General features: G+C 39.5%; 1 protein-coding gene across 11 annotated transcripts in view; it reads right to left on the reverse strand.

The window, feature by feature from the left end:
- Positions 1-11,663, reverse strand: part of GPHN (gephyrin) — a 620,897-nt gene extending 609,234 nt beyond the window's left edge. For 4 of the 11 annotated variants that reach the window (XM_032875159.1, XM_032875166.1, XM_032875162.1 and 1 more), the window contains exon 1: positions 11,057-11,120. In XM_032875159.1, the coding sequence (XP_032731050.1) occupies positions 11,057-11,120 (64 nt within the window). Of the gene's footprint in view, positions 1-11,056 lie in introns of all 11 variants that reach the window. The other 7 variants (XM_032875167.1, XM_032875163.1, XM_032875168.1 and 4 more) reach the window with 4 other exon arrangements.
- Positions 11,664-12,018: the final 355 nt, after the last annotated feature.

Raw genomic sequence — 12,018 nt, forward strand, 5'->3', positions numbered from 1 at the left:
TTCCCGTTTTAATGCAAGCTAATTTTAAATCTGTCATTTGCAATAAAAAGGTCCTAATCCACATATGTAATTCAATAAAGAGATCTTAAAAGAACTTGTAAAGATTAAAAAAAAAAAAAATGGGCGCCTAGGTGGCTCAGTCATTAAGCATCTTGCCTTAGGCTCGACCCTGGGATCCAGCCCCTCATCTGGTTTCCTGCTCGGCAGGAAGCCTGCTTCTCCCTCTCCCACTCCCTCTGCTTGTGTTCCCTCTCTCACTGTGTCTCTCTTTGTCAAATAAATAAAATTTTTAAAAAAATATTTAAAAATTTAAAAAACAAAAAAGGGGGGGCGCCTGGGTGGCTCAGTGGGTTAATCCTCTGCCTTCAGCTCAGGTTGCCTGCCTCTCTGCCTACTTGTGATCTCTCTGTCAAATAAATAAATAAAATCTTTAAAAAAATAAATAAATAAAAGAAATAAAAAACAAAAAAGGGGGTAATATTAATTACAATTAGTACATTCTTTTTTGGAAGGTAAGTTTGTAATTTCCATCAAAATTTTAAAATTCATATACCATTGACCTAAAAATTATAGTAATTGATCTCACATTTAAAAACAGATCACAAATATACAAAGATAAAATGTACAATGTTACTGTCTACAACATCTGTCACAGTGAAAAATTAGAAATTTGGAGGGTTGATGATTAAATACCACATATCTTATGATGCAATATGATAGACCCATTAAAAGGAAAAAATGTATATGAAATTATTGCTACATGCCAAGGAGTATAACATAGTGGTTAAGAGCTTACACTCTAGGAAGAGAGTACATGGGTTCAATTTGCAGCTCGGACTTTAACTTTGCCTCTTATCACAGTAATTTGGGCAAATTACTTAATCTCTCTGCTACAATTTCCTCAACTGTAACACAGCGATATCATCATAAAGATTAAATGAATTAATAGGCTCTATAACAGGCTCAGAAAAATATTTCACATTTGGTAAGCTCTGAACAAAGTTAACTATTATTTTCACTAATACGAAAAGATGTCCAAGACATGCTAGAAAGGAAGGGAGGTACAAAATACTATGAATAAGCAAAGGTTACAAATTCAAAAGGACTATAGAGCTAGGCAGAAAATATAAATAGGTTAAATGGGAATTGTGAGAAACTGGAGAATACATGCCCTATTTCCAGGGACAACCACTCTAACCAACTACTGTCATGTGAGAAAGAGGCTACAGTGTTGCTGAATTTTAAAATGTTAAAAATATGGGTTTATACGAAACATACCTCTTTTAAATGTTAGAAACATACTTTTTAAAAAAGATTTATTATTTATTTTAGAACGAGAAAGAGTGAGCATGCAAGTGGGGGGAGGAGTAGAGGGAGAGAATCTTCAAGTAGACTCCCTACTGAGCATGGAGCCTGAAATGGGGCTGGATTTCACAATCCATGAGATTATGACCAGAGCCAAAGAGTCAGATGTTCAAACAAATGAGCAACCCAGGTGCCTCAGAAAAATACTTTTTGTAAAAACACAGTAGGGGTCTAATGAAACATGTACTGGTCAGTTATGGCCATTGGAATGCCAATTTGCAGACTATGATGTAATAAATATGTGCTTGTATATAGAATAAACAAAAATAAAAAATCTTAAAAGCGATTAACACTAGAGAGAGACTGGGAAAGTAGAGAGATAGGGCTTAATTCACACTTTATCTTTCCATACTGTTACATACCTTACAACACAAATATACTCCACAAGTTTGTAAACTCATTAAAAACATTGTAAGAATTTAGAAGTTGTCCCACTTGCAACTAAATTCAAATCCAATTACTATTGTGGGGATATTAATTTTATCAAAGCATAATTTTTTTAAATTTGCATTAGAATCAAAATTCACTATTTACTCCTCGAAGTGGAAGCAGAATAGGATCACATTTTTTAAATGTTTCATCCTTTTTTTTTTTTTTAAGATTTTATTTATTTATTTGTCAGAGAGAGAGAGAGCATATAGCAGGGGGAGCAGCAGCCAGAGAGTGAAACAGGCTCCCAGTTGAATAAGGAGCCTGACGTACAACTCGATCCCAGGACTCTGGGATAATGCCCTGAGCAAAAGGCAAAAGCTTAACCAACTGAACCACCCAAGCATCCCTCACCCTTTTTTCTGAAAATAGTAATGTCCCCTATTCAATTTCTTGTGTACATGATATCCAAAAGTTCTTAACCTGAATTAGACTTTAAAGATCATTAAAGATCATATACTTTTTTCTTAATGTTTGTAAAATAACAAGAAAAGAATCTAACAGTACATTTCTATTTAGCACTCAGATTGTACTTGGTCTCTTCCTTTCACAAGTTTTTGCATTTTTATTAGCATTTTCAGTATCAGGCAGACACAATTAGCCATGATCCTGAAATCTCAAAGTACAAAGAAACAAGTAAATTTCTTTTGGTCTTATAGTAATACCATTCATCCTCTGATTCCCTCAACCCAAAAGTGAAAATAATTATTCTTTAGACCTGCAAATCTAACTAGATGTCCTATCATATATAATTATTAGCAAGGTTGTTTATGTGCTTCCCAAGTGTATAGTGGATTAGAAACTAGAAGGTGAAGGGCAACTCATAACAGTTGTAAGAATTAAATAACATGTGTGAAGTGCTTAGCACAAAGAGAACATGTGTATACCATGTATTATAGGCCTGATAAATGTTACCTATATTTACTTAAACCCAAGTGAAAAAAAATAAATTATGTTCAGTATATTCTTACAAAAGAGGAAATATATAATGGTTTGAAATTTTGAGCCAAAAATGGCTTGACATGAAAATAATTTTGGTATTTATGCTTATCTACATCAAAAACAAAATACAGTAGCACTTTTGCAACATAAATGAAGCATGAATTTGTCAATATCCAACTTGACTAAACAAGGTCTTCCTACTAATGCTAAAATAAGCTACAAGAGGACAAGGACTATATCTTATTCACTACTGAATCCCTTACTTTAGCAAAGAGCCTGGCACATAGTAGGTGTTGAATACTGAATACATTATTTCCTTTGTTCTTCACATTACCCCTATTAGACAAGCATAATTACCCCCATTCAAAGTGAAGGAAACAAATAAAATGTAATTAAGTGTCTTGAAAGTGACTTAGGTGACTCTTTCAGTTATGCAACCAACTCTTGATCTCAGTACAGGTCTCAATCAGTTGTGAGTACAAGCCCTGCACTGGACTCTATGCTGGGCATGGGGCCTACTTTAAAAAGAAAAAGGAAGCAGGGGCACCTGGATGGCTCAGGTGGTTAAGCACATGCTTTCCGCTCAGGTCATGATTCCCAGGTCCTGGGATGGAGCCCCACATCCAGTTCCCAACTCAGCAGGGAGTCTGGTTCTCCCTCTCTGCCTCTCCCCCTGCTTGTGCTTTCTCTCTTTCAAATGAGTAAATAAAATCTTTTTTTAAAAAAGGGAGGGAGAGGGAGCCTGCTTCCCTCTCTCTCTCTCTATCTCTGTGCCTGCCTCTCTGTCTACTTGTGATCTCTCTCTGTCAAATCAATAAATAAAATCTTAAAAAAAAAAAAGGGGGGGGGAGGGAGAAGGAGGAAGGGAGGAGGGGGAGGAGGGGAGGAGGGGGAGGAGGAAGGAGGGAAGGGGTAGAAGAGATAAAACTTTTGATTCCTATTTTATGCTATTTTGCTATTTTGACTATCAGAACTGACCTTCAAAATAACATTTTCAGAATTTATTCAACCTGTAAGTTTTTCATTTGTTAAGATGACATTTCTTAAAATTACTATAAAATCACTCTAAAATAATCCTCATACAGACTTGCCCATCAACTAAGAAACAATATGTCAAATTTGATAGCATACAAATGTTTCAAATACACATTATTAGTATCTTCCTCTTACAATTTATAGAAAAATACTAATCCCCTGAACTGTCTTCTTAGTAATAACAGTGAATATCTGATTTACCTAAATGTTTCTGGGTAGCTGATTCTTAAGCCACTATATAAATGTCACACCACCCAATTTTTTATTAGACATCATCTATGCAATTACGTTATTAAGAGGTGCTATGACAAAATGGCACAGAAGAAGTAAAGCATACAATCAACTGTTTCAAGAACTTTAAAATCTACTTTGACTAAGATGTTTATACATGAAGCTGTTAGCAAACTACATCAAAGCAACATATGATGAGGAAAGGAGTAAAGATTATTGAATATATTATCCAAGTTAGACATACAGGATAGACATTTTCACATATATTATCTCAGTTCTTACAACTCTGTGAAGTAAGTATTGCCATCTTCATTTTGGAGACGGAAACTGAAATTCAGAGAGATTAAATGACTTCCCAAAATAAAGAGCAAATCTGGGTCTGAAATCCAAGTCTCTTTGACTCAAAAGTCCTTTTTCTTTTTTTTCTTTTTTTTTTTTTTTTGTCTTTTAACTACATCTTTCAGCTTTCCACATATACATGATTATAGGGTATAGACAACATTTTTCTTTTAAAGATTTTATTTATTTACTTGACAGATAGAAATCACAAGTAGGCAGAGAAGGCGGGGGAAGCAGACTCCCTACTGAGCAGAGGGCCTGATGCGGGGCTCAGTTCCAGGACCCTGAGACCACGACCCGCAGGCAGAGGCTTAACCCACTGAGCCACCCAGGTGCCCCCAAGGTATAGACAACATTTATAAATACTGCAGGAAAACAAAGAAAGACATCATTGTAAAGGATAATTCCTAGGATTTTGTTGAGGAAGGGAGGCTTGAGCTGAGTCTGAAATTAAGTGTAGAAGTGAAACTATTGATAATAAAAAGAAGATTATTAAGGCCACAAAAATTTCTAAATTTCTAAAAAAAAATCTAAATATTGTTCCTTCCGTTATACTGACGGACTTAATCTCTGAAATTTTTTTCATTTCTTCCATTCTTATTCTATTGCTTTTTTTCCTCTATAATCTACCTTCTTCCATAATGATCTCATTATAGAGACAAAAAGTATTAACTAAGTCTAATATCCTATATTTCTCTTTCCAGCTGTTCAAGTTGCTAAAGGATAGAAACATATTGCCATGAGAACTTAAAGCGATCTTAGAGAATGACTCCTTCTGGTTAGTGGTAAGAAAAGCTAAGAGAGAAATTTAAGTAATATTAAGACTTTACTGGCCAAACTAGCATTAGAAAGTGAGTCTTCTAAGTGTTCTTCCCATGAACCAGTGCTCCTTAAATTTTTGGTGCCAAAGTACCAATAACAGAGAAGATTGATGAGGTCTGGAGTTATATAATGGGTTCACCTGAAATTTCTTTGAAGTTTCTAGTTTTATCTTAACAGTTCACATGAATTCTACATCCTGTCCTAATTTACTCATACTTATCTTAATATTAAGGTGATTTAAATTACATACTCTCAAAACTGACCCTTCAAGAATTATTACGTTGGTTCCCCATAGCTTAGATTCTAAGGCTTAGAATCCTTGAAGAGTATCCCTTGACACAATGTCATGTACCCAACAGGAGAAGCAGGACACAAATTGTGTATTGCTCCTTTTTACCACATCTCATTTCTTTGCTCCTTTATTTTTCAAATTAGGAAATTTTTTAAAAGCATAGTAAGTTTTATTCCAGTCGTTCAAAATGCATACTTACTGGTAAAACTATAAAAATTGTTGGGGTTGTTTATTTTCATTATAAAATTTTCAAGAAATTTTACTTAATTAAAATTAATTAGTTAAATACAAATTCACTTAGGAATACATTAGACAACCTGGATAGACTTCTACATGAAGTTACTTTATCAGACTTTTGCTGATTTTGCTACTTTAAAAAGAAAGAGCAAAGAGCCTGGCTGGTTACTCAAAAATTAAGATTCCATGCTGTCCATATTAACTACAGTCCCAATTACTTTTGCGCAGGTTAAATAATCTTTTCTTCTTCCTCGGTATTTATCATCTCTGCCCAGATGTGAAAGAAAAAATCCCCTGTGGTTTTATTACTTTCTTTTTTAGGATCTCTCTCTCTATATTTTTTTAACAGCTTAAATTCCAAATGTTTCCTTGTTCTTCAATCCTATTTACAGGAACAAAGTATAGGTTTTACCTATTTTACTTACTGTTTCCAAAAGCACCCTATTCACCTTAAATGGGAATCTATCACCAATAAGAATAAAAATAGATTCTTATTCATCATTTCCCCTCAGCAACAAACTGCTGATTCTCTACTATACACCTCAGCTAATGTCAAACAGTCATATGTGGTTTTAATACAGTTAAAACTCTTAATATGTAACAACATACGTACTAATAATTTAGAAGTCTTTAGCCAGTGATGATAGTAGTATATACATTAGTAATTAACTTAACATGTTATTTCCTACTTTAGCTAAACATTTAATTCTCTAATACATTGGTTCCAACCAAAAATTCAGGAAGGAATGACCTAGTTTGAGACATAGCATTCTTTTTAACAATGATCATACAGATCAATATTGGTATGTTTGCCAGAACACAGAATTCCATTTGGTAGGATTCAGATTTGGTTTACAATACTAATTTGCCTACTTAATGACAACACCTATTCTCAAACCAGGTATATAAATATATCTTTATCACTAAATAGGCTTTTCAGAAAACATATGAAAACTTATTATGTACAAGGATAAGCTTGAGGAATGAAATAAAAATAAATGCTTGAACAATTCTAGACTTAATTTGATTATAATCTCCTTGGCTAAGGGTTTTTTTTAATATTTTGAATAACTATTTATGAATGACTAAAATACTCCCTATAAGCAACAAATATTTTTGATGCTCTATTTTATAGTCTTTTATCTCTCTTATCCAGTCTTATATTTGTTCTAATATCTTTTGCTGATTACAGATCTAAAGCTTAGTGCAAAAAAATGTATACTACTGGAGCAAAAAAATGACTTCAAAATGCTCTTTCTTAAAAATTTGTATCTTTTTATCATCCATACTACTGTTAGTGAAAATTTAAGTAATGGATTATCATCTTTAGCTAAGTGCTAAATACGCTAGTACTGAACATTAGCAATAGCTAATACAATATTAAATACCCAATGGAGTATCACCTATCTCATTCTACATTATATAAATGCACATATTCATTATTTTCCTGATGTTTCTGTGGAGCTCTTACAGTGGTAGAATTACAGTGCTCTCCTGATAAACAGTTCTCATTAGAAAAAGTAGATGAAAAGTGACACATTAAAATACGATTCTGCTATGTAATTGTTAAGACTGGCAATAAGTATAATTACTACTAATGTTATTGGGGAGGGCAGGAATCTTACATTTGCCCTACATCTTGTTTCTAGCTTCAGAGCAGCAAATATCTCTTTATTTGCCTCATGCATCATCACATTACCTTTAGTCTCTGTTATAAATAGCAAGAGAAGTAGAAAACATTAAAAGCACTTATACTAAAAGCTAGATCTCATGTCACCAAAGATCATATAACACTCATTTCTAGCAATCAACATAAGACAGTTATTAATAAAGGTATTGTTCTTACAGATGGCAATAATTGTCAACCTAAAATGTTTCCATGATAACCAATTTTTATATATATAAACATTCCCACTTTCCTGATGAAAAATAATTTGTATAACTAAAATAGCCATGTCACACTAATTATTATAATCTAATTTCCTGGTCCAAAATAATTCAAGAATCATCAAGCAAAAAAGAAATATCATTGCTAAATACTGTCCTGCCACTGTTTCAAAATTCTAATATTACTGGAGGAGAAGTTTCAATAGACTACATACATTTATTTGTAAAATTCATAGCTGAGATGAAGACTAAAAAAAATCTAAAGGATCAACAGTTTCAAAATATAAATATTATCTTTCAACAGATAATTTTTAAAAATGTCACAAAGAAAGTCAATTGAAGGCTTGGAGAAATGGCAATACAATTTCACCAAAATACAAACACATTGTAAAATGTGTGCAAGCTGGGGCACCTGGGTGGCTCAGTCATTAAGCAGTTGCCTTCAGCTCAGGTCCTGATTCCAGGGAACACAGCCCAGCGTCTGGCTCCCTGCTCAGTAGGAAGCCTGCTTCTCCCTCTCCCACTCCCCCTGTTTGTATTCCCTCTCCCGCTCTCTCTCTGTCAAATAAATAAATAAAATCTTTTTTTTTTAAAGTGTGCATGGGTAGACAATACTTTCAACCACCTTTGTAAAATAGATAAAATACTTAGAATCACTTTTATGACCTTTAAGAAAGCCACAAACTGCAACTCATAAAATCAGTTTTAAGTGTGGCCCCTTAATTCAATTTTCTTAAGTATGAAATCATAGTACTTCAGTTCAATAAAAAAAAAACTTTACACAGTAAAACTAAAAAACCTAAAGTTCTAAAAGACACAAAATACTCAATATAACCTCATTGTTGTATTTTTTTTCTTGCACAAAATCACATGGAATGTCAAGACCGTAAGTTGTCTATAATAAAATCCTCGCATTGCAGACTGAGGGCTGGTGCTCCTTCCTTTGATTCTTCTGTTTCCAGGCTCCACCACAGAAAAGACAATAACTTTTCAAGTAAAAACATCAGTTATTTCTGACTTCAAATATCCATTTTATCAGCACATCCAATTGTCCTCTATTACCACTTCTCCCAAGTCCGTCAACTTCCTTTTTGATCCTTCAGTTACATCCTTATTCTTGACCCGAGACCTTTCCCCCTAAACTACTGTACCTCATTTTCATGAGACAGCTTCTCCAGATTACCTTTAATTCACTGCCAAAGTTATCTTCTCTCCTTGACATTTTGCCTATGCCACCCACCTATTCCACCTAAGCTTTTCAAGGTCTTTGAGTTACATTTTTATTCTGCTCAAGAGCCTCATCCTCACAAACATATTCATTTATAAGGTTGCCACTGACTTTCAACTCCCCTTTAAAATGCCAGTTTCATCTTATCTTTGGTAAATTAACCAAATTCTCCCTTCAGGTAGTTAGTTATATTTGCTCCTAATGCACTCTGAAATGGAATTCCTTTTACATTTTGCCCCTCAAACACACATGTAATTTATTTCAACAACTGTAGCACAGTAACTACATACATTGTTTCTTTAGTTGTTTGCATATCAATGTTAGCCCTATTGGACTGCAGGGATATAGATAAGGGCTGTATCTTTCAAAGTATTCTATATATGCATCTACTCTGTTACTTGACCCAGGCAAGATGATTCACTATATAAAACTCTTAGGGAAAGCTTAAATGAGCAAAAGAAAATATGATTCTTCTTTAATCTCTGTGGTTTAACTTTAAAACAGCTTTGACCTTTCATTTCCATGGACAGCTGAAATACTTTGATTTCTATAAAGCTTCACTATTACTACTCTATTAATTTTCAAAACCAGCTGGAATTTAAAATGCAAGTTGAAGGCTGATATAGGCTATACATTTTTACATCCCACGGTTAGATTCTTTGAAAATCAGCAATGTCAATTCTAAGAATTCTAATACAACTGAATCTTCACACAAGGCAACAGTTTCAGCACCAAAAGAAGAGAACAGCGTATCATTTGATGTTGGGGGAGGAGGGATTTCCCTTTCCCTGCAACTGGTTTAGACTAGTTTCTCTAGGGGCTTCTGATTAGGAAAATTCAAAATTAACAACTGGAAAGCATACCAGGGCAAAGCAACCCTTTAACTTAAAAGAGAAGAAGGAGTGCCATGGGTACACCTTTTCATAAAACTCAGCAGCCAAAATTAAGCTTAGCACTCAGTATCTACAGAGATTTTTTTTCTACCTAATAAAAGCAAGTCTCATTCAATTTAGACCCTTCCCGAGCACCGTCTCAACCTGTCAGAATTTGACAAGAGAAAAAAAAAAAATTAAGAAGTGACGGGCGGGGGACGGGGGAGACACAAGGATTCCCGTCTACATCTCTTCTTTTTCCGAAATCACATCAGTGTGTCTTGAATTTCCTTCACTCCAAACTAAGCCCTTAGATTCCAAATATAGTTCCTTAACCCCCACCTCGCCACTGAATTACACACAAACCTTGCCAATTACAGAACCACAGCAGAAACCCCTACAAATTGGCTTGCTGTTCATCTCGGAAGTCATGCCCTGCAGCAACTGCCTATCGCCGAACTGAGGGATATTACCCAAATACAACGCAACGGAATCAGACATGCTGAGCACACACAGCTCCTGTGAGGGAGGGAAACGAGACCCAGGAAAAGTGCGCTCCTCACAAGCCTTGGGACCGTCCGGGTGGTGGGGGGGGCGGGGGGTTCCAGAAGGGAGGAGAACAGAGTAGCCCAAGTCGGGGAATCCTACCCTCTCAAGTAAAAAGCCCCAGCCGCAGGGTGCAGCCCGTCCCTCTAAGAAAGGGAAGAGGCGGGCAGAGGGCCCTTAGCTCCGAGAGGCGCAACACAGACACTTTCCGAGGTCTGGGTGCAAGCGATCCCCCAACCTCTCGAAAGAGACAAGGGGTGTCCCACGGGTGACTGAGGGGATGCCCCGCTGGCCAGGGGCAGCCTAAGGCAGAGCGGAGTTTCGCCTGATATTCACCCGTGTCGTGTCCGGCGTGTGCCCAGGGGAAGCAAAGCTAGAGCGGCTCGGGGCCGCTGGGATAGGGGGAGGGGAAGGAGGGAGTGGAAATGGGAATCCCCCCTCTCTGAGACTAGCATTAGCGGAGGAAGCGCGCCGGCCAGTCAGAGCGGCGTGCTTCCTTCTGCGGAGCCGGGATCCCGCCGCCTGCACCGGCAGCAAGAAGCCCCGCAGCGCCCGCCGCACCGGCCCCTCAGTCCCCCGGGGCCAGGGACTTCGGCTGCGAAGGCACTGGGGCCTGACATCCCACGGGCCGGCTCCAGCTCCCGGGGTGGGGGGGGGGCCGCAGGAACACCCCAACCTCTGTCAGCTCTCCGCGGTTGTAAAACGCCCCCCCGTCCCCCTCCTCAGCCTTCCCTCCTCCCGAGGCCGCAGAGAAGAGTCACCACAGGCGACATGACTGAGACTAGTCGGGGACAGCGGCCGCGGCCGTCCCGCACCTCCCTCCCGGGTTACCTGTGAGCACTCCGACACGGATTTGATGGTCGTGGTTAGTGAGGATCATTCCTTCGGTCGCCATGTTTCCCAGCGCAGTCACCGCACTGACAGGAGCCGGGAGAAGCCGGAGCCCGGAGCGCGCGGGCCGGGAGCGCGCTCGCCTCGGAGAGCGCGAGAGCGAGAGCGCCCGGGGAGCTCGAAAGGAGCGGAGAAGGAGGGGGAGGTGGCCAGGCTCTCCGCGGCCTGCGCGGGGTAGAGGCCGGGGCGGGAGTGCGCGAGTCCGCTGAGTGGGGGGGCGGAGTCAGGGCGCGCGACCCCGAGTCCAGATCGAAGGCGGCTAGCTGCGGGCGGGGGCAGCGGTGGCCGCAGAGGGAGAGTGCGCGTAGGCGTCCGAGGGAGGCCGTTGAGACCCAGACCCGCTGGATAGCAGGAGAGTGAAGGGAAAGGAGTGCACACGCTCGGACGGTTGCGGGGGCGGACTCGGGGACAGGGGCGGAGCCACACCGCGAGGCGTGGAACTCGTGGAGAGTGAGGGGAGGTGTGAGAGCCCGGCTGCGGAGTACTGGGAGCGGGAAGGAGACAGCCCAGCCCGAAAAGGACAGGGGAACGCTCTTGGGCGCGCGAGTAGCGCCGGATTGGCTGGAGAACGCGGAACGGGTGCGCGCGAGACACGAACGCAGCCTCGACCGAGCCCCAGACAGAAGCAATCCCCTGCCGAGCCAGCGCCTCGTCGTTAGCGCCGCTGGGCAGCTCTCGGAGCGGCGGAGCGGCTCTCCCAAGGGGACGAGAGGAGGACTCCGCTAGCTGGGCCTCTCCTCCAAGCCCTGGGGCGCGGCCAGCCCGACCCTCTGAAAACACCAGGGCACCTGGAAGTGGCTTAGAAAGCTCCATGGTGGCACAACAGTGGCCGCTGAGCCCGCCGTGGATGAAGGAGGAGTTATCCTGTCCCGCCTCACCTTCCCGCTTGCTTCCTTCGTCTG

The sequence above is a fragment of the Lontra canadensis genome, unplaced genomic scaffold (assembly GCF_010015895.1).
Source record: "Lontra canadensis isolate GAN:19392208 unplaced genomic scaffold, GSC_riverotter_1.0 scaffold55, whole genome shotgun sequence".
In the NCBI taxonomy this organism is placed as follows: Eukaryota; Metazoa; Chordata; class Mammalia; order Carnivora; family Mustelidae; genus Lontra; species Lontra canadensis.